Source organism: Gavialis gangeticus, unplaced genomic scaffold (genome assembly GCF_001723915.1).
Source record: "Gavialis gangeticus isolate Ggan-Ray unplaced genomic scaffold, GavGan_comp1, whole genome shotgun sequence".
Classification (NCBI taxonomy): domain Eukaryota; kingdom Metazoa; phylum Chordata; order Crocodylia; family Gavialidae; genus Gavialis; species Gavialis gangeticus.
Genome location: NW_017728995.1, coordinates 61129161 through 61153299, shown reverse-complemented (window position 1 = coordinate 61153299; position 24139 = coordinate 61129161). Strand labels below are relative to the sequence as shown.

The window sequence follows — 24139 nt, the reverse complement described above, 5'->3', positions numbered from 1 at the left end:
TGTTTTTTTTGTTTTTTGCAAAAGTGGTTTATAGATGATAGTGATAGACTATATGCAGCCACAGGGGGCAGGACAGGGAGCAGTGGGTCTCAAAACATAGAAGAAACAAAAGACAACCAAGAAATGCAGATCCTTAATGAGTTTCAATTCAAACTAACTTTTGAAACCCTGTATACCAACTGCATTGGCCATTGTCTTCACATCCCCATCATTTCATCTAAGCATCTTCTACTCTTTTATTTTTAAGCTTTATTGTTCCACCTCTTCTACCCACAGAGAGCAGGGTAATCCAAATGACTACCAGTCCATTCAACATTTGTGCTTCTCTCTTGCTTTCTATAAGTCTAGTACATTTAATACAAGCAGTACAATTTAAGGTCCTTTGAAAAAGAAGTCTCATTTTACTTCCTATCATTAGGTGGAACTGTGAAATCTGCATGCATGTTATTTATTAAATCTTATTTACAGAGCATCGCTGGCAGGCTGGTGTTTTGCCATTAAAATGGCAGGTTCTTACCCTTAGGTGTTTTGTAATTTAAATGATTTTTAAAATAGAAAATGAACATAAAATATATTAGGATGAGATCAACAGTGTGGGTGGAAGTCTAAGCCCACCACAACCAGCTCTGTTTGGATTTCCCCAGATAAATCCAAGCCTTACAGCAGAGCTCATTCCCAACATGTGAATAGAAACCGAACACCAGCAACATAGCTATATGGGGAAGTAGCTGGCAAAGAACCACACAGAATTCAACAGCCTGTTTCAGAAAGGTAAAGATGAGGCAGCCGTCAACTTTCCCAATATGGCTGGCTTGCTAGCACCATTTACTCTCCACGGATAAATTGTTTTATTAGCATTTTTGCAAGGAAAACATATCCTGCACCTTGCAAAGCAGCCATGGTTCAGCTCTGCCAAACGTCCACGAAGTGGGGAGTTTCCACAGCACAGAGGGAATAGTAGAAAGTGCAGTAAAACTCAGCATTCATAATTTTCCCTGAAGGAGGCAACACCTTGAAGATCTGACTCTTGTCCTCTGCTTGTCTATGTGAATAACCTAGAGCCCATGAAGGACCTCTGTAAGGACCCACAGTGAAAGTAAGTCCAGAAGGTAGGCCCCATCCTGAAGAGTGAAACATCTTTCTGTACATGCAAATACCCCAAATCCTTCCTTTAAGTATCGGGCAACAGAACAACATGGGTTCTAGTGGCCGTTAATTAATGAAATGTCCCTTAGGCCCCTGCTACAAGTTAAATGTATTATGCCACTGGTTAATCGCACAATAAATTTAGACCAGCCACACATGCAAAGTAATTATTACACGATGAAAATGGCTATCCAGCTATAAAAAGACCAATCATCTGTAAAGTTAGTGTCTGAAAATGTGTAACAACTCTATGCCTGGTTTCTATCCAGCTATAGTTTGAACATGTAGCAGGGCCTTTACTGCTGTGTTATATAGTTATTGAGCTCTTCTGAATGTCTAGGTAAAATTGAATAGTGAAAGTGAAGACACCTGTTCTTAAAGAGAAAAGGGAGATTTGATGGGAAAGATCATAGGTGGTGATTAGCACTTCTGAAGGCTTTATGTCAGGGGTGTCAAAGCTATGGCCCACATGCTGAATCCAGCCTGTGAAACCCTACAATCTGACCTGTGGATTTCAAATGAACCTGTGTGCCCCATGCAGCATGTGCTGACCCTGGCCCCAGCCCCATGCGCTACATGCAGTGCCTATACTGGACCAGTAATGTGCAGAGCTGGCCCAAGGCACATGCTGCATGAACTGCCCACACTGAATTGGCCCTGAATGCTCCCTTGGACCCACAGAGGGAAGGTCTGTGTGTTCAATATGGCAAGTCCCAGTGCACAAGGCCAGGGATATATGAATTTGATACCCCTTTATGCAACAGGAAGCCTTGGTCAAAGCAGCAGTACATCTCATGTTTGGATTTTACCTCATCATTGGCCTGTGCTAGTAGAGGATCTGCTAAAATAAGTTATTTAAAGAAACCGGTGCTCCATGGCTGTCTGATCAGTTGGGCTGCCAGTAAAGTGAGTTTTGCCAGTGCAGCTCAAAAAAAGGGGCTGATTTCCAGGCAACTGGAAGAGGGTGCACAGGAACTGTGGGTTTGCAGAAATAAGTTAGCTGACTTTGTTTAGCTTTTTAAACCATGTTTCACAGTATTATAACAAGGGATGCCAGCAGTGAAGGACTGCTTCACTGGGAGGTAACAGAAAACTGAAAAACATCACCAAAGGAGGAATCTACCTCAGGGAAGCCCTTCCCTCTCTGTTGAAACCCCATAGCGGGGCATGGAAATATTTTGATCTCGGCACACCAGCTTCAAACAGGTGCACCTGCAACAGATCACTGGATAGGCAGGAGAAGACTATGAGACTCGCATCCAGAAGGCAAGTCATTCCTTGAACAAAGGGCCTATTTCAACCCAAAGTTTGCATGGGTAGTTACAAATATGCCATTCCAGAGGGGCTTGAGGCTCAGGGGATCCTAGCCTTCAGCCCTTACACAAGTTCTGATTACTCTGATGTGACGGCTGAATAAAGCTGGAATCATAAATGGCATTTTGTGAAGTTTTGCTCTATGCAATGCAGTATGAGGCACTCAACACAGCCACTGACTGGCTTATGATCAGAACTTGTTAGATTTTGAATAGGGAAACACAGGGTCAAGACAGGACATAATTTTATACCAATGTGGTTCTCACTTCGCAAAGCTGAGATATCTTTTCCTCAGATCCCCAGCTCCCAAAAAGTAGGACTGAACCCCTTTCTTTGGAGCTGCTTTCTCTGTAGTTCCTTAATTAACAGTGAATTTTCCAGCATGAGTACATTAGGAACTTTCCCTTAGTCACTGGCAGAGGCAGCTGCAGGAGCTGCAGGTTGCTGTTCTGTAAAGGCAACCCCCACTTAGCACTCTTAATTGCTTCCTGAAAAACTGAGCATTAAGTGAAATCAACTTTCACTTTACACTTTCTAAGGTCACCAAAAATGACCTGAGTCAGGGCTGCCTGGATTAGTGTAAGTTTCAGTGCCAGCTGTATGATGCCCGTGAGCATTATAATAAAAGTTGCTGAGCGCGACGTGGAATTGGGTATCAATTTAAAATGAGTGCTATAGCAAAATAGCACTAAGCGCAACAGTGTTAAGTGGAAGTTGCCTGAATTTGACTGTTAAAAGCTAAGTCTCACTTGTTTCCCTTTCTACCTGATGCGAGTATTCTTGGTTTCTATTATGTTTCCTTTTGCTGTTTCTCAAGTAACACCACCTCCGCGCATGAACTCTTATATAAACCATACATTTGACATTCCATAGGGTGTCATTCCATACTAGTATGTGTCAGACTTTTAAAAGGGAGGTTGACCACAGCCCTTCATATGCCTTGTATTCTTAAGAAATACTATCGAGAGGCCATAAAATTCATGCTTAAAGGGACGCTCTGCTATGCTGTCCAGATCTACATGTAAATTGGCAGTGGGCAAAAAGCTGTTTCTTTAGGACCAAGTGGACACATTTCAGTTCAAATATTTAAAAGGAATTTGACATTATGACATTTTATATAAAGCCCTAAACTTTTATACTGTTAAAATAATTCAAATTAAGTACAAAATAATATTCAATATATATTTTCATTTCAATTTATTCCGCTAGGCCAGTTCAATGACTAGTTCAAACAAAGCTGAGATGCCAACTAGAAGTGAGAGAAGCAAAGTTAGGTTTATTCATAAGTTAGAAGATGAAAACAAGGTGAGAGAGGATGAGTTATACTAGTCCTCAAATTCTGATGCACAAAATGAACCCAAATAGTAATTTCAATCCCATACCTATACGTCATTTCAGCTTTGCCTAATAAATAAGTTCCTTTGAAAAGCAAGGAATCTTTGGACAAATTCATACATTCTGCAAACTTTATGTACTTTTATTTAAGATTTTATAATGTTGTTTTGGTGTTTTTTAAATTGAATTCGAATTTCTATCCCAATGCAGCTTCATAAAAAACCATAAATAAATACTTAATAATTTTCTAGTAAAAAAGGAAATGAATAATTCCCCATGTATTTAACATAAATAAAAACGATGCAAAGGTTAAGAATCTGAATAAAAAGCATGTACAAGCCTCAATAAATGTATACAGATCTACTGCATACTCATAAGCAAAAATGAATACCTACTTTAATGGCAACACTACAATTTGTCTCCATTCTGCATGTTTTAGTGGTTATTAAGCACTAAAACTAAAACATTCTTTAGGAAATATATATAAAAAGAAAGACTGAAAAAAAATAATATTGATGATTTGAAACAAAGTTCCCTAGTTGCTGTTTTAAATCACTTTGATTTAAAGCAATCCCCTCTGCTACAGGGAAACTTAGAATTCAGAGCAGAGAACTAATGAAGAGCCAGGAATGGAACAAGACTGTTTTTATCCTTCACACTGACAGCATGAGAAAATCCCTCACATAAACTCCATTGTGGAAACTGAACATAATGGCTAGGGACAGACATTCAAAAAGCTGAGCCTAAATTGATTCAATCATTGCAGATTAGTCTAAACTGGCAAGGCTGAACTGGTTTGTAATCGCACAGACATCCCCTCTGGACTGGAGAAATGCAGGCACATTGCCTGCAGTGGCCCAGGCTAGAAGCTGGGAGGTGTTAGAGCAGCCTTCCCTTCCCTTCTGGAGTGCTGAGCTGAGGGAGCTGTGACTGGGCCGCAGCAGGATGCTCTGATTAGGGAGGGGTTTTCCCTCTCCTCCTACCCACCTGCCCTAGCTGTTCCTGACCAGTGAGGGTGCCAGCAGGATGTTGATAACAGCATTTAGTTACACAGCAGGGAGTTATACAGGGAGTTGATAGTATTTAGCACTTCATCAAACAAACCAAAAGCTTCTCTCATTAGTTCAAGCTCTTCTTAAACAGCTTTTTCTAAGAAAGAAATGGAGAGAGATTACCAACTACCTGTTGATTAGCTCCAAAAAGCCCTAAGTGGACACTGTCCTGTCTGTCTTTATCCTGTCTGCTTTATACAGACACCTCTCAGCATTAGGTAGCATACCACATCCTGGCTATGGTCCATGCTGTGGGAGAGGGGAAGGGAAGGATACCTGCTTCAGCAGGTAGCGTGGGTGGGGGAAGAGGAAACCAAGCAGATGTTACTGCACCTGCAGACTCTGCTGGAGCTCCAGCCAGGGAGCAGAGGGTAGGCGCTAGCCCAGCTCTCTGGAGCAGAGAGCCCTGCCCAGGGCTGCAAAGCATCTGAGATCCTGAGGGACTCTGGTTTAAGTTAAACCAGAAAGGGGTTTGGGACAGACATTGCATAAACCAGTTGGACCCAAATTGGTTAAGTCTGATGCTACATTCAACCCAGTTTATCTTAAAGCAGTTTCAGCCATTTTGAAACTGTTTTATGTGCATGGTACTTATGTTCTATTACAGGTTTAAACCAGTTTCTGATCACTTAAACAAGTTTATGTGTAATGTCTGTCCCTAGCCAGTGTCTTTATCCTCGTTCTTCCATTTGCTGTATTCTGTCTGATACATGGAGTATGGCTTCACAGAGGCAAAGAGTGCCTTCTGTACCATCTGCACAACACCTAGCTGAATGGCTCTAGCCTTTGACCACAGTTCCCTGATACTAACTCATTTAACAGGAGTAAGAAATAAAAAAATGCAATGAGGATATACCTGTTCATCACATTGGCTCTCTGCTTTTAATTGCTACACTGTTTCAAGTGGCTGTTTCCCTGTTAGTACTTTCAGTTTAATCTGTCCAGTTTTGCTTCCTTCTCCCCCACATTATTCTCTTTTTCTTGTTTCTGTCTCTTGTTTCTGTCTTTTAAAAAAAAAGTTCCAAAGTTTCCCCTCTCCATGCTCCCTTCATCCCTGTTAAGAGTTTAACAACACTGGAACATGACATGCACTAGGACCAAGTGAGCAGACTGAGCACCAACTGGCAGCTTCCAAGTCTCTCAACACTAGACATTCACCTGTTCAGATGAAGCTCTTTCTGATTCACAGCAAATGCTATTTTTGGGCAGTTGCCAATCTCATAATATAAGAAAAGAATCTGAGATAAAAGTGAGATATTTCTTCTCTCTTGCCCTGGCATGCAACAAAGAGAATGGATCTTAAGCTAGAGACCTTTGCTGCAATGCTCCCCAGAAGGATTACTTAGCTACTTGCTACCAAATCTACTATTGTAAGCACACAATGAGGCTCACAGGAGGAGACATACTTGGATTTTATAACAAATGAACACAGGCAATTTGAGGTAAGAGACCCAACAGACACGCCATACACACATGGTATAAGTATACTGAGAGCTCCTGCCACAACATCTGTCATCCACAAGTTCAAATACCTACAACACATTAATGATGATAAGTGGGACCTTTTATATCTTACTAACAGCCATCTTAAAATAAATAAGGAAATGCTTGTTAAAAGTGTCTGACTTACAATCCAACAGCACTAGATTTTCCATCCCCAGACCAGATATGGTAGGAAGCAGAAGTACAACCTTCTCTACACTATTGTCCACATATTCATTCAGACTCTGCTGAGATGGCTACCAAGGATGTCAGCTGTGTAAATTGCATGCATACAAGTCTTCTTCCCAACTGAGACCCCCAAGACCATTTTACATGAACCACTGAACAGATGGTATAATTTTCCAGTGCAATCAGGGGCCATGTTTGAACCAAGAAGCAGGGAATGGAAAGCTTCATATTCCAGTGTTACGTTGGAAGTTTGTCAGGGTGACAAGGCTGATTGATAGTGACTGTAAGGATAAATAACGGTTATGCCATTTCTTGACAGCTGACCTGCTCCCACCAGACCTTCTGTCTCCATTGGCAGATGTGTTTCCACACATCTGCTCCAAGCAGGCAGATTCTACTCCACTTGCCTTGTAGCAGAACCTGCACATGCACCTTTCCATCACAGCTTGAGTGGCTGTGCATGAAGGCTGCTGGGGCAGACACGGCATACAAACTGGCAGAAACACTGGGATGATACAAGCTTCAGCAGCTGTGAGAGGAAAAGAAACTTGGGCCAAGTGGGGAGGCAGCAGTCATTAAAAATCAGATTCCTGTCTGTCTTGTAGTCAGTGACAAGCTGCCTCTCTCTCCCCATTTGTATGCCTCATAAAAGGCTCTCCCCATTTCTAAGCCTAGTATCTCTTGCATTGCATTTTGTGGGAAGAGCTTGTATCCTTCGTCCTCAATGAAACTGTTACAAAATGACATACCCTGGCCAAAGGCAGACAAAACAGGTGACGTGGGGGTTGGAGGGCCAGATCTTACAACGAGTTTTACAAGAGACATGGTGCACTCACAAGCAGCTTGCAGGATCAAAAACTTAAAAAGGACTGATAGCTCAAAGAACCTACACAAATAGATATCTCACTATTAGCATTTATAGTGCTACTGCCACCTAATTAGATGTCCCTTTGTGCCAACAAGTATGTACTGCACACACTTACAACACAATTACCTGTAGCTTATAGCAACGGCTTTCTAATAGTTTTTCCATGCTTAGGGCAAATCAAGGAGGACCAGCACTATGCCAAAAGCTCAATTTAAGAGAGACTAGCAGCTTCTACTATGTGAGTTCAAAAAAGTTAGGACAATTTCTTACAAGTGCAAAACCAGATTGTTATTTATGGACGTCCATATCAAACTGGCTTCCATGGGCTTTCTTCACACTTTCTAAACACAACATTCACAACTGGCTGGGGGCAAACAGTAAAATTTCAGCTTAAAGAAGCTTTCATCTCAAACTTGGTAGAAAATTGGGCCTTGTATTTTATACCTGTTGAAAGCCAAGACCTTTGTAAAGTGAAACTTACTTCTCATTAGTCTTCTTTTAGTGAAGTTACTAGAACTAGGGAGAACATTTCTAAAGAAACAGATTAAAATTACCCAGTTTCAGATTTTTGTTGTAAAAGCTTAATACTTGAATTAGGTTTGCTGAACTTTTAGCAAACTGGAAAACTTTTACAGTTTTATGTGGCTACTGTTTATAAACACAAGTGGTTCTCCCAAGTTTCACTGAGGACAGATCAACTGGGAATAAAGGATCTAAATCTATCAGGAAATAGATAATAATAAAAAAGGAGTTTTAGTTTTCTTCTAGACCCAGCAAGTTGATCATTTTGCACATAGTTTACATATATATGCCTCATTTAATGAGTGGATGCCAAAGTGATTAAGAGAATCACATAAATATAGTACCAAATAAAACACTCATTTAAAAAGCTGCAGATGACAGTGGGTGAAAGAGATATTCATCAACAGCACAAAACGGTATTGCATTTCAAAAGTTACTGGTGCTGAAAACAAACCAGTAAATGAAAAGCTATGACTATGACTGCCCTATGCACATAGGGAAAGTTCTAAGGATGAGGAAAAGGAAAGAGATGACAATTTGTTATCCATTCATTTATTCCTTTAGACTCTACCTGATATGGGCTAAAGGTAGAATCATGCACATAAAAAGCTGGAGATCCCAGCAATTCAGAGAATTTATGCAAAATATTTGATTCTGCTTAAATTATACGCCTCTCCTCAGCAGTCTCACATGGCAGTGTGACGTTAATGAGATGTACAAAGCCCTTTATGTGGCTGAACAGTTTTATAGAACCATATTGATAACTGAAAGCATCTGCTACTGTTAACATATTAAGGTTTCTTTTTGAGATCCAACACTGGACTCACATCAAAATTAATACTGTCCTTTACGAAGTGTTTTTTGGCAAGGAAATTAATTGGTATTACATTTGTTACATTCACTGTTTAATCACAGTCCGACTTGTATACTTGCTGTTTGCCATTTCTTCATGAAGCATGCCATTTTATAGAATAGATTTTCCCCTTGCTAGCCATTGTTTTCAGCTGTAGACCCAGGAATGACTACATCACACCGCCTCTGTAAAAATCTGAATACCTTGTCTGTGGGCAATAGTCTTCCTTCTGCTCTGAAAGGTTCCTTTTGTACTAAAGGATGTATACAATTTTTTCCGACTAAAACCTCACATTCAACAGCATTAATTTACATTTATATAGCACCTTTAATCCCCAAGGATCCCAGTGCACTTTACAAACTGCCTCTCTCGCAGTATGCATGCTTTGTATAAAGATACACTGCTGTATAAACACACAAGAATCTCTTCACCCACCACTGAAATATACCTCTGGCATGCGTTCCCAGCACACTTTGCAAGCCAGTTTTACGTGCCTTAAATCATATCACCATCCAGGGGGAAAATAACAAAATGTGATTTAAAGCTATGACACTTTATTTGCCAGGGAAATGTTAGGAATATATGCAAGCAACAGAATGACTATACACTGTGGGTGACTAAAGTCTCCATGGCACCCTGCCACAGAGGTTAAACTGATGTAAATTATAATTTGTGGGTAGCTGTGCTGCCCTTCCCCTCTTCTGTCAGTGTCTATAACAGCCCTGTTTGTTATTTCCTACCAGTGGTAGGTGATCCTTAGGAAATTGTTTATGCAGCTGGAAGATGTTCAGTATCAACAAGCCTGCCAGATTCATAAGGAAGAATTAAGGAAGGGAAATACAGATAACAACCACCTAGTATCAATCAGTAGCAAATAGGGTTTTTTGAGATGTGTGAGGAGTAGAGGGGTGTAAGACTGCACACCTGGCAATGGTGGTGGTGGGATCTGCTTCATGACCTACCTGAGACACCTTTTTGATGACATCACTGCCCACGCTAAGCCCTTGCACGTAGGAGCGCACTGCAATGAAGGCTTTTGTTGCCTTCAGCTTCAGGTCTCTCGGGACTTCACCAAAGGGCTTGTGCTGCTCAGAGTGTTTCACCATGCAGTCCAGGTACTCATCAGTGATATGGTATTGGGGGTTCAGCTGCTTGAAGAGCCGCTCCAGCAGGCGTGTCCAAAACTCATTGAGGGCTTCTTCAAGGTTGATATTGGAGCCTCGGTAATAGCGTCGCAGCTCACTGAATAAGTCTTTGAAGAGCTTGATGTTCTGCGTGTATAGCTCCCCATACATGCTAGGGAATGTGTCATAGAGGGCCTTCTCTGACTTGTTCAACAAATCCTGGAAATAACCTGTAAAAAGAGAAAACAAGGAGTGTAATGGATCAGCAGGAGAAACAAATCTCTACTGGGCCATTTTAAAGTCAACTACTTGCTACCGCTGCTCCGTTGGTTGGAAGAAAAGGGTCCTATGACACCTTTTCTTGTCTTTTGGCTGACCTCAACACCCATTCACAGTTTTAGTTCTTGAGCTGCAACTGGAAGGATAAACACACTGGCTAGAAGGTATGCTCCTGAAGTAGAAAAGGGTCATCTGTACCCTCTTTGATCTTTCACTTAACTCGCATCCGGAAATAAAACCACATGCATGTACTTCCATAAAAAGTATTTTGCTGAAAAGACACTGTTAATTGTTCTCCCATTAGACTGCAAGAGGTCATGCTTCTTCAGAATCCCATTTCTCCTTGGTCAGCATCAACTAGGAAATGCAACCAAGCCAGCCAAGGCAAGACCTGATGACTGATAGGATGTGCCATGCACAGCCCATAAAAGTGCTGCAATTGATGAATGCTTACTGTAAAGTGTAAATTCAGTAACCCTATTTCTGGTTGTATGTAACCCTGACTGATTTGCATAAAGCAGTGTGACAAAGGACTGTCAAAACTGAATATGTTAAAACACTTCTCATCTGTACTGGCTTTGCATGACACAAAACTCATATGTACATCCTGTTTAAGAGAATGCACATGAGCGATGTATGAACCAGTCTGGAAACCATGGACAACATTTAAAAACTGCAAAACAAATTCTTGATTTACTGCAAAACATTTGTATGCAATAAAAGCTGCAAAGCAGAAATTAAACGACTGTTACCCTTGAACTCATTAACAGCAAATGAAAGCAACTTCTTTCAAGGCATACTGGCACATTTTTCATACACTCAGGAACAGTGAGGCTTCAAATAGCAAAATACTCAAACCAGGACTTGACTTTGAGCATGTGAATGCACTATCCTTTATTTAGCAAACAAGGAAGTGCATTTGTCAGTGCTTTGCTGAATGTGCATTCAGAATCAATTCCTACTCACCTAAATTCACTGCAGTCAGACTACTCACATGAATAAAGCCACCAGAATCTGGCTCTCAACAAGTATCCTGCATAATTTCTCATCTATTTCTAGAAGACTTTTTAGAAAGATAAATATATTTGTTTGAGCACTGCATAGAAAGCAGACTTATATGTTTAGGCTAAACTGGTGAGGCTGGGAAGATATATATTAGCCACTGAGCACAAGGGAATCCAGAAAGCTTCAGTAATGGATCTCAAATCTCAGCCACAGATGATGTTAGAATTTTTTTTAATCTATTTAGGGAAAAAACTGACTATGATACTAATAATTAAACAAGCTATATGCTTTCTTTAACAAACCCTATGAACTGGTCTTGTATGCACAACACACCTGGCCAAGCATGACAGAATTAAGAGCTATCAATATACAGTTTTAAGATCCAGCCATTTTTGGCATGGATTGTGGAAGACATAAAAGAGTACCAGAACAGGCCAGGAATATCAAGTAGAGTGTAACAAGTTCAAGCAACAGAGGTAAACTGAATGTCTGTAGTAACACTTTTGAAAACGTCACTACGATACCAAGTCTACCACACTGGCCACTGTGAAATAAGAAGGAATCTTCAGTTACCTACCGTTTCCAGTTCTGCATTTCATTCAGTCCTCCGCCACCCGTACCTTCTATCATCATGCCAAAATATTGATCAAGTGGTTGCTTAGAGCAGTGGTTCTCAACCCTTTTCCTACCAAGATCCACTTGCAAAGGTTCATGGCCTGTCCTGACCCACACTCCCCTAGTCCTGCAAAAAAGACAGTACTTCCCACCAGGAAGATCTCTCATTTCTTGTGCCAACTTGAATAGTTGTACACATCTCTCAATACTGGGATAACCTCAGGAGGGCAGGGAGGGGAGAGCACTGGCTCCTTGATAGCCCACCAAGGGTGAGCTGTCAAGGAGACCTCTGAGCAATGGCAAGGGTGGGGAGAGTGCACTGTTATTTTACCATAACAAGCTGGTTACATCACAACTCCTTCTCTTGTGACACAAAACAGAACTACTAGCTCAGCTGATCTCCCACACAGGAAAAAAAAAAAAGGTTTATTTTTGTTAACCAGTGTTACTTGTGTGATTGGGCTGACTTCCCATCCTTCCTCTCCAATTATTTTGGCTTTTACTCTCTATTTAACAACTGCCCCTGTTGTATGTCAGGTCACCTGTTTTGATAGATCTTTTCTGTGTTATGTGACCTGAGTGGGAAGATGAGTGACTGAAACCTACAGCCTGAAATATCTCTATAAAGAATGTGTAAACCAAACATAAAGGCAGCACAAGTCATTGATGAAGACAGACCTACAAATGGAGAATAGGGGATTATGAAGTAATCCAACCCCCTTATGTAACATGCACACACAGGCAGGTCACTGGTCATCCTATATTCATTAATATACTATTTGCAGTAGTTTTGACAGGAAGAAATATTACCAAGCCCAGAGAACTCAGGGGCTCCAATAATTAGGCCTCTGAAGTGTAGCTGACTAATGGGCAGCTTATCACAAGACGGAAATAACTATCCATGAAAGAAATAGAGGACACAAGAGAGAACGTGGAGATAACAAGCAGCAAGATGACATTTTTGGTAAATTTATCATGGAGAAAGTCTTAAAACTTACCTGGTCTCCTTTCCCAGGGTTTTAAATGCCCAACATTGTTGGGCACTGTTATCCAGTGGTCAGCCCCTAGGAAAGGGACCCATGGACTAGCATAGCTGACTGGTTCTGCTATTGACTTCTGCCTTTATTTTGCCCCAGGATACAAGTACAAAAATCTCAGCTCTGCACCTGAAGGCTGAGATGAGGAAACTAGTACTCACGATGGACAAGACATACCAGTCCTGCATCCAGGCACTTTCCCACTATCATGGGTACTGTCATAGGTGACATGTGAGGAGCACATGCCCCCCCCCACCCCGATTTATGCCCTGGTAGCAAGATGCAAGGGTGCAGTCCAGCTGGAGCCAGGGCCCAGCAGCAGTAGAAGAGGAAGCAGCGGCAGTGGGATTTCTGTGTTGATGGTGGGGTGCAGGGCATGGGGTTACAGCCTGGCTATAGACAGCTGTTGTGTCCACCCCGGCCAAGGCTTACAGCATGGGGTTTGTAATCCCTCAAAGCCATGCAACAAGGGCCTCTTTAGCAGACTGTTTTAATAGGGTGGTGTTCCACCAGGACTCAAACACTCAGCTGGGTCTTAGGACTGTAAGGGGGACTGCTCAGCCAGCTACATAAGAAAAATGGAAAAGCAATTCTATTTCTGCATAATTATCTGTGACATCTAGGCAATACTGGAAGTTACATGGCCATACAAGTGTTTGATCTGCCACAAGTAGGGGCTCTAAGCCATGTTCAGATATTAACATCCACATTTTTCAAACCTGGCTACCAACTGTGGATAATCCTTGAGACTCCATAGAGGGATTCGCCCTACCTGAAGAGATGCTAAGCACCTTCAGCTCCTATCAGCTTAACCATGAGGTGTGGATTCTTGGTCTATCAGTAAACCAGGCCTCAGCTGTCCCAATCTGAACACCCAGAGACTGAATTACTCCCAGATCAGTGATACTACTTAAAACTTCCATTTTTATACGAATAGCATTTTTCTGGTAACTAAAATTAGATTAACTATAACAATGTCAAACCCTTTTCTCAATTCTTTTCAAAATAGGTCATTTGTTGAAACCAATCCTTTTCTGTGAAGTTTTGGTCACTGAGAAAAGAAAGTTGAATGGAAAAATTCTCCACCAGCTGTAATCAGCACAAACATCATGACTGTGCTGCAGCAAACCCCTTAAGCATGTGCTTAAGTTCCATTAGCTATAATGAGACTCAGCATGCATTTTACGATGAGGCGTGTTTAAGTGCTTTGCTGAATTGGTGCCAAGATCATCATGGGCAAGAAGCTCCTCTTGTGCCCCAATTTACCCACTAGGACTTGCATCCTGCTTTTGCTTAGACCCAAACAAAACATTCAGCAGACTCATCTTGAACCCTACATTCAGCATTTCAGGGCAGTTTGACATAGAGATGTGGCTATGTTGTAGCAAATACAGCAAGTTAAAGAGTGTACATGAGATTCTGCCTGGTCTACACAACCATTCTGAACCTACTGAATTTGTGTTGGGGGAACTGAAGGCAAGGTTGAACTAAGGTATATGGATTGATATTAGAGAAAAGTCATCAATTTTTAGAAGTAGCAAGAAGGAATATTAGAATAAAGTATATAATAGGTTTGAACCTTATTGTGAACTGGTATATTTTAGTTCTTTTTTTTTTTTTTTTTTTAAAAAAAGGGTTGGGGGTTTTTTTTTTTTTTTTTTTTTGTTAAAGAAAGGTTGTGATGCATTACTTTTTTACTTGCTGATCTTTGGGTTTTTTTGCAATCATGGATTTATATTAAGCCCTACTTGGATAGGAACTAGAATTGAATTCAGAGTTGAGCATTTTAAAATTTGTTTTGTAATAGTTAAATGTAAGCAAACTAAGTATGTAGGACATGAGAAAAATGTTTCACAAATGCATTGTATATTTAAAACAGATTTATTAAAAGGAGCATTATCTGTCATAAAGGGACTGTTTCTGGTTACCACATGGTTCTATATTTTAGAATTAGTGGAGCTCATACCGTGAGATCTAATTTTTATTTGTGGGTTGGAAGAGAGAAAATTTGTTTTCTTGCTTCAACTTCCAATCAAATTCTCAGCTTTGAATGAAGCTTAATGAACTGGTTGGCTAAATTAAAACAAAAAATATTGCCTTTGCATATGCACACGAGTCTGTCACTTTCAACAAGAGTTTTAGCATGTGAAAATTTGATATCTTCCATATTTTGGGGGTGCTGGTTGTAGCCATGTTAGTCTAAAGGCAAAAATACCCAATTACCTGTGAGTGCACACTTCTCACAAGACAACTACTCCCTCTCCAACCTCTCAGTTCTAATCCTCAAAGGCTAGGGTCAGATATCCAAAAAGCCTGAGTCTGAATTGATCCAATCTTTGCAGGTTATTCTAACCTGGCTAGGCTAAACCGTTTTGTAACCATACAGATGTACCCTCTGAACTGAAGAAATGTCAGCACTTGCCTGCAGTGGCTTAGGCTACAAGCGGGGGGTGCTGAAGCAGCCCTCCCTTCCCTTCCATAATGCTGAGCTGGGGGGTGGGGCATGGCCAGGCCCTGGCAGGACACACTGATTAGGGAGGGGTTCCCCCCCCACCATTAATAACAGAGCATTTAGTTACACAGCAGGAAGTTACACAGGGAACTGTTAGCATGTATTAGCTCATCAAACAAAACAACAGCTTCAAGTTCTTTTTAAAAAACTTCTTCCATGGAAGGAACAGAGGGACATTACCAGCTACCTGTTGATTAGCTCTAAAAAGCCCTAAGATGACACTGTCCTGTCTGCCTTTGTCTTGTCTCCCACAGCACAGACTGTGTCCGGCATGTGGTATGCTAGCTAATGCTGAGAGGTGTCTGTGTAAGGCAGAGGGGAGGAGGGAATCCCTGCTTGAGCAGACAGTGATGGAGGGAGGGAAGAAGGATGGTGAGCAAGAGGAAGCCAGGCAGATGCAACAGTACCTGCAGTCTCTGCTGGAGCTACAGCGAGGGAGCAGAGGAGAACGGCCAGCCCTCCTGGGCTGGAGCAGAGAGCACAGCCCCACCCAGAGTTGCAAAGGATCTGGGATGCTGGAGGACTCTGATTTAACTTAAACCAGGAAGGGGGTTGGGACAGACATTGCATAAATTGGTTTGACCCAAATCAGTTAAGTCTGATACTACATTCAACCAGGTTGATCTCAAACCAGCTTCAGCCGTTTTCAAACTGGTTTATGTGCACTGAACATCTGTTCTATTATAGGTTCTGTGACCAGTTTCTGATCACTTAAACCAGTTTATGCGTAATGTCCGTCCCTAGCCAAGGGGAATTTACAAAACGCCTATCATAGACAAGTCTACAAACTTCACTTCATAAATCTAATGGATACAAAAAATCTTTGACTAAATATAGACATTGGATTTATGGCACATTATAACCCTCCTGCTATCTGATACCTCCCAGGGAACCCTTCTGCATTTTACCAGCTACATTCTATCATCATGCGTACATCCCTCCTTATGTACATCTCCCCTTATCCCCCCATCTACCTGTCTCACACCTATTGTCTCCCATTCCCTCTAATCCTCACTGCCACGTGTTTACATTTTCAAACACCTGCATTTTGCATATTGGCTTCTATTTCATCCCAGAGAACACATAACACCAGCAGACTATCCCTATGCTTGAAGAAAGGTGTTTGTGCCCAAAAACTTGCAAGGAACAATCTTTCCAACTATTTAGTTGGCATAATAAAAGATATCACATTGACCAAAGAACCTTGTTTGCCTTAGCACATCAACAAATTCCGGTTCCAAGTTCTTAGCCAGTTATTACAACAACTGATACAGCAGTTCCATCACTAAGGCTTTGACAAGATACATGTACTGCTTGGGATTTTTATTTAATTTAAATTAATTTTAATAGATTATAAGATTAGGCCATAATGTAGGTTTATCAGAATTTTAAATATGTTTATTTGGAAATATGTTAATTTAAATGAAAACTTTTTTAATATAATTATTTTTTACCTTTCCTGTACTTGAACTTGTATAAGGTGAGAGCTTGTTGCTCTAGGAACTCCCCTTTTTAGAGTATGGTTTGTTTTTTTTAATCTCCTTAGGTGGAAGCTTGTTTCTTTCTTTAAAGCTATCAGTGCATGTTGGGAATTGTCATACTGCCAACAGCCCTTGAAGACATCTAACCTATCAGTAAAAGTGCCTTCTAATGGAGGGTCCTCGATATGAAGGAAAATCAGATCCTGATCCCATTAACAAGTGCTTAGCTGAAGATCTCATTTTAATGAGTAGTGAACATGCCTGAAGCACCACTTGTCCCTGCACACAGTTTATCAAACATTTTCACCTTGAATTCCTTATCAAGATGAACAGTGATTCAACTACTTCCTGCTCGCTGAGTAGCCACTTCTCACTTTTGTTTGTCCTTACTACAAACTAGACTGATGAAGCGAAGGGATCCTTCCTGAAGACAGGCAAATCCTGGTTACAGTTGGCAGGTTGGATGGAGTCTGCTCTCTTACACTTTGTGCATCACTGGAAAGAACTTATTTAATTCTCCAGTGTTGTTCTTGAATAATTTAAGTATTGTCAGGCCTTGCGATTTTCTCTGTTGTAGTGAAATTATCAGTGTTTCAGTACCCTGCATGTGATCTGAAGCTGTTAATAAGGTTAGATGCTTCATTTTTAGAGCCTCCTATATGCTTAGCCCGTGTTAAATCTGTGGAATGCTGTGCGGTATCACCCCTCTGCAGTGTTCTGGACAGGCACAGAATAAAGTTTACTATGAACTCCACAAACACAGCTCATGCTCTCCTGCTAGGAGGTCAGTGAGCAGGCTTCTTGCTAAAACATGCTGTAGCAACCTTTTGCCATATTCCTGACGGTGGCTGAAAACAGCGGAGCACAAACAAAAGTGCCAACTGGCCGACTGTCTCACTGAAGTGAGGATGTAAATTTCAATCCTTTCTTGGTCTGGCACATAATCTCCAACCCCTCTTTGACTGACTGTTCCACTTGGGATTGGATCTCCAGTGGTTTCCAGGAGATGATGAGTGGCACAACTGAGAAAATCCTTGTCCTGACTGCTCTAATCCATAGGCACTTTGTGCTTTCGCAGCCTGAGTGTCTGGCCCTGGTGAAGTGTTACTTTGAGGACTGTGATGCTGCCATGGACAACATGCTGGCCCACTTACAGGAACCACAACACAATGCCATGCAAACTGGGGTGATTCAGGCCTGGTATCAGATGCCATCTCATTGCTGCTGAGCACCACTAGTGAACTTGGTCTCATAGGAGCAGCTCATGCTTGGAACCTGGGAAGAATAGCCGTGACAGTGAAACTTTAGGATGTCATGTGGCACATTCATGGACCTTTGCACTGAGCTGGTCCCCTCCTCAAGTTTCAGGGCACTGGGCTTTAGTCCCCTGTGTTCATCAAGAGGTGTGTGCCCTGGTGAATGGAGCCGCCAACAGCCTCTGTTCCATCACTAAAACAGTTTGGTGTGGTGTACAGTGGCGACAACAGCTGTGCATGAAGTGTGCGACACTATGCTTGAAGAGCTGGGACCTTAGTTCATTTGACTTGGGAACCCACAGGTAATTGCTGGGTTTGCACAGATGGCCTTCCCAAACTGCATGGGTGCCACCAATGGGACCAACATATGTATCCTGTGCCACCCTCACCACACCTGAGATTACCTAAACCATAAGGGGTTCCTTTCAGTTAAATTCCAGAGTGTTGTGGACCACCAGGGGTGTTTCACTAACATCAGTATTGGGCTGGGTACGACACCCGCATTTTTCAGAAATGATGGAGCAGGGACAGTTTGCCCTTGGCAATCTCACCATGGATTTGGATGGGCTGATTGTTCCTCCATTAATCACTGGTGATTTGACCTACCTACTGCTCCCCCTAGCTCATAAAGCCATACAGCTAGTTAGACCACAGGAGGAAGGTCCTCAGTTCCCAACCATCAGCTGTGGTATGGTGGTGCAGGGTGTCTTTTGGCACCTAAAGTTGGTGAAGTATGCTTTTGGGTCCCTAGGGGTCTGCACTGAACTCATGCTAAGGAACATTCCCAGCTTCCTGGCCACCACCTGCATCTTCCACAATATATGTCAGGCAAGGGGGAACCAGGCTGGCCCCAGAAGGACTCACAGGTGGTGGAAGCCCCTGGCACTTTGGATGGTGCCCAGGCTGAAGCAGTGCTCCCAGCCAAGCTTCCTGTTCAGAACCACTGCTAGGCTATTCTGATCAGGAAAACCTTGACTGACAAGTTTCTGTGAACACATCCTGCTGGATGGGAGGGAATACAGGAGACCTTCATAAGCCACAGCATCCCTTTAATGTGCTTTTCTAAAACACCTCAGTAAACATCTTTCATGTTAATTAGTGGGCTGAATGCTCCCTGTTGTGGGGGTTTGGGTTGTGGAGGACATGGAGGGAGAAACTGAGGAATAGGAGTGCTGGAAAACTTATGGGGGAGCCAGGGTCCTGCACTTGGAGTTTGTGAGGCTGGCTGGGAAGGGGAAACCAAGACACCAGCCAATGGGTGGGTTACAGATATCAGTGACACAAGCTGAAGCCTGAACAGGAAGCACACAAAGGGCAAATTTATTTCTGCAAATAAACTGTCAAACTGCACTAAATGTGGCGTGGGGTGGCTTTAGGTCCACCCATGTCCCTTTTCCACAGGTCTCCTTGCTAGCTGGGAGAGCTCTGGAAGGGTGTGATGTGGAAGTGAACCCCCTGCAGTGAACCAGATCGTTCAGAGGTACTCAGTAACTGCATCTTCATGGGCATGTCTAACTCCGCATTGCTGGGGAGCTGGGTGGGGGTAGATAGTGTCAGGGTCCATCCTCCCACCTTATCCCTGGGGTGCAGGCACCTGGGAGGGAGGTGGCATTCCCTGTTGCCCAAAGGAAAGGAAGAGCTGCCCCTGTCATGGTGTCCAGTGGACCCACTGTTTAGATTTCCATACCCTGTATGGCATCCAGCCATGCCCCAGGGTGCAAGTCTTCAGCTAGTCCAGGCAGCTAGAGTATGGGGAGGCATGCACATGATGACCAGCCTCCCCTTACTCCAATCACCCATCTGGCAGAAGTTACTGGCTGGGGAAGGGTGGGAGACAATGGGCAGGAGGTGGCCATCTTCCATGGTAGCAATGGTGCCATTGCCTCTGGTAATGTGGGGGACAGTATGCAGCTATCAGGACCTGCTGCCTTGTTGTCATAGCATGGACATACACCTCTACAGCAGCAGCCGCTCTGTCCAGGAAGTACCTGCAAGACTCTGCAATGGACGGGAAGGATGCATGAGGGGCCGTTTCCTGGAGGGCTGACCCCCTTTTAGTCCTTCACTGGTCCCTGCTCCAGTTCTAGGAACTGGCAGTCCTAAGCCACAGAAGCATGCTAAAAAGTTGTTAGCATCTCTGACTGGTTCTGCTTGTGGTCATAGGCATAAAGCCACCTGTCAGTAATGTTGGCTCAGTATGCAGAGTACTCCCTGAGGTCCTCCAGCATCAGATTTAACTGGTTCTGAAATTTTCAGCTACAAGCCATCCTCTGAGTAGGACTGTCCTTTTATGTCTTTGGGGTGGCACCAGCACTGGAACTTCCCAAGCTCTCACAGGCCAGACCTAACTTTGAGGAGTCAACATGCTATGAGCTGCCATTGCTAGGCAGGGAGGTCTGGGAGTGGGATGGGATACTGAAAGAAGATTGGGTTTCCACTGACTGCTATGCATGCATGAATTAACCTTTAACTAGGGTTAACTCTGTCCCAGTCACTGAGCACCTTAACTAGACCATCACGCCTTAATTGGGCCATTGGCTCATATACAACCGCCATGGTCTAAGCAGGGGTCTGCCACCAATTTTCACGTCTGTGTTGTGCAGAACACAATGTCCCCTCTCTTTTGGTGTATCCCAGGGATGGGGGGCAATCTATACTGATTGCCACCTGTGCCCCTAGGCATTTTCCTAAGCAGTGTGCCACACCCACAGTGAACCCCAAGTGAATGCTGAGCTATGCATCATCCTCAGAGCAAATCACCCCCAAGCCATGAGGTATTTCCAGAGCCCCAAGTCACCCCACCAGTAACCCTTTCCCCCCTAAATTATTGAAACTTATCAGCAATTGGTTTTCAGTTGTTCATATGCATCTGTTCAATGAGGCCCTCAATAATACACCTTGTGCATCCTGGGTCTGTTTCAGGGTCAGGGTCTGGGTCAAATTGACTGAGAAAGTATCCTCATGCTCCCTCTATGGACACTTCAGTAGCAGGTGGCAGAAAGGGGACTTCATTGTCATTTTTGTCATCATAGTCACACTGTACCAGGCCCATGGGCATACAGTGTATGGTATGGCAGGGATGGCATGGTCTGCCTTGAGGATGCTACATAGCTCCTCATGGGAGGGGTCTGTGGTTCTCGTGGCACACACACCTTGTTGTCATGCCTCCCCAAACACATTGAGGTTTCATGTATTTACTTAGTGTAGATCTGCTGTGAGTCCTGCTGGTACCCCTGAACCACAATTTGGGTTACGATGCACTGACAGACCTCCTGTTTTGTCTGCTGTCCTTCTTGCCCTCGGCAGTGGTAGCGATGTTTCTCTCCTCAGTCTACTTGTAATGAGGTCTAGCACCTTGTCACGAATTCAGTTCATGTCCCTCCTGCAAGGGGATGAGGAGGACATTCACTAGTTCAGTTCAGTTCAAAAAGCTAGGTGTTTGCTGTTCACACAGGAGGGCTGGGAGTGGTGCATCATGAGCTGCTGAAAGACCACAAAATGCTCATATTATCTCTGTGGAACAGGCTGATTATAGCTGAACACATATTACTTAATATAATCTGGAGATACTCCTTTCACAAAAAAGGCATAAGGTTGCTATTATAGGAATACTCAAGTACTAAAACACATATTTATCATGTGTTTTATAGATTCCACAGATTTCATAGACATTAGGGCTGGAAGGGACCTTGGAAGATCATCGAGTCCAGCCCCCCGCCCAAAGGGCAGGAAGTCAGCTGGGGTCATAGGATCCCAGCAAGATAAGCATCCAATTTGCTCTTGAAGGTGTTCAGTGCAGGTGCTTGAACCACCTCCGATGGCAGACTGTTCCAGACCTTGGGGGGCTCAGACAGTAAAGAAATTGTTCCTTATGTCCAGCCTGAAACGGTCTTGCAGGAGTTTATGACCGTTTGACCTTTTCCTCCCTTGCGTCCTAGAGCACTTGGACACACACATATTAAGTGCATTTAACACATATTAAGTGTCCATGTGATGTATTTTTCCACACTAAACAGTTACACCAAATGCAAATAAAACTTGCTTTCCCATATGCAATGGGCATGTTACAGAGCATACATGCTAATAATCATATTTTGCTTGTACTGCTTTAGGCCTGAGATCAGTGATTCTCAACCAGGGTACTACACCAGGTTAGCACCATTAGGAATGCAGGCACCTACACACGATTCACAGGATAGAGTCAGAGTTTTTAAGCCATAGTGTCAAAAGCTTTCTGACCAGTTGTGGGCTTTCTATGTAGTTTCCAACAGAATTGCTCCATTATTTTTCTATAGTCAAAAAATAAGCGAAAGCTAAGAGCTGGCATTTTCCAAAGGGGTGCTATAAGCTTAATGAAGAATAACTTGAGTCTAAAAAGGTTGACAACTACTGCCCTAGATGCTTGTAGCACTACAAAATAATAGTTTGGGACATGCACATATGAACCAGCTCTGGGTTAGCATGCAACAATGTCACTACAAAGGCATGCTCTCCAGCCAGGGTGTAAGAGTGTGCTGTTCCTTGGCTCCCCCTGCCTCCATGGGGCCTGTCAGTGAGTTATACTCACTGAAGATTTGCCAGATCATCTGTTGCTGCTGTGGCAACACCCAATGGGGCTACCATCCAAGCAGCCCTTGCCTGGGTTCCCTTTTGGAGGGGAGGAGGGAGAGCAAAGCACTGAGGGATACCAGGGATTTCTCCAGACCTGTTTGAAACAGTAACTTCTTTGACATAGATCTGTCATTTTTGTGGCTGATTGGCCATTTTTATAAATCGGAGAAACAGCATTAATGTGTGGATGGTTGTTTTCTGTGCCACTAGAATAGCTTATATGGCACAATAAATGTAATGTGTCTATGGCCTAAGACTGCTTTGCTTAATAACATAACAATAAAGACCACTGTCCCCAATCTCTCTCTCCGGCCCCAGCATACCACCTATGTGCGGTGATTCCTGGGGGATTTGGGCCAATGTCCAACATGAGACTGTGAAAGTTTTCCAAAGTAATATAGCACTTGAGAAAACGATGATCAAGCCATAGCCAGAGCATGGTATTGACTCTCTGGTGATGTTTTCCTTTTAAGACACTAGGCCTGACTTGGAATGGCTCCAGGCGAGTTAAAAGTTTTTCTATTCCCATAGTTCTGCTACCTGCAAAATGGACAGACTAGCATCTGCATACAACACACACTCGCTGTAACAAGTTTTGCTGATGCTGGTAAAGCATTTGGAATCCAGAAGGTTCTCTGTAATCTCATATTAATTTTGGTGTTTCAAGCATTGGGTATGTACAAAAAATGTAATTAAATAGCAGTTAAACTCTCTTTCTTGTATAATAAGTGTTCTTTTGTGACAACTGATGTTCACTGCCCAAGTTGCAGTGATCTACTGAACTTGCTGCTCATCATCATGAGGTGAAAAAAAGCCCAGATTTAGACTGATTTGTCAATTCAAGGTAAGACTGCTCTTTGTGCTTGCCACAAGAGAAACAAGATGTACATCCTTCTGTCAGAAAACTGGAAAATGCTCACAAAAAAGTCCAACCTAATTAAGAGCTGATGAACTGTTACTTCTCACCTTGGTGAAAGAATTCCAATTTCAATAAACTCGTTTGCAGAATGTTCTGAGAAAGCACCTTTAGAATTCTCACACATGGAAAAATACCTACATTACCTAGGGAAAATTAATTAGTAATTAGGTCCAAGTGTACGTGTGATGAATAGCAACTCTGGCACAATTTAAGTGCACATCTTATACTGTTTAGTAGGTGGTAAGGAGATCAGGAGAGATGGCAAAACTTCTTGTAGTAGCTATATTGGTAATCAGCTCAGTTGCATGGTTCATTGCTGACAGGTAACCAGGACATGGATTCCTCAGTATTTTACAAAGCATTCAAACACCCTCACTGGATCATGTTATAGAAACCCTCCTTCAGCCCTTGTGTCTGCCTTTGAGACTCTGCTATGTTATCTGAGGAGCCCTACTTCAATCTGTCTGTAAAACCTTTGATGTAGTATCAAGGTTCTTTGGGTGAATCACCAATCTTAAAAAGGCTTTCAGCCAACAAGA

General features: G+C 42.7%; 1 protein-coding gene across 1 annotated transcript in view; it reads right to left on the bottom strand.

The window, feature by feature from the left end:
- Positions 1-24139, bottom strand: part of GPC1 (glypican 1) — a gene marked incomplete at its 5' end in the record, with an annotated part of 433058 nt that overhangs the window by 57225 nt on the left and 351694 nt on the right. The window contains one exon of the mRNA XM_019503690.1: positions 9724-10115. Coding sequence (XP_019359235.1) covers positions 9724-10115 — 392 coding nt within the window. The remainder of the gene's footprint in view (positions 1-9723; positions 10116-24139) is intronic.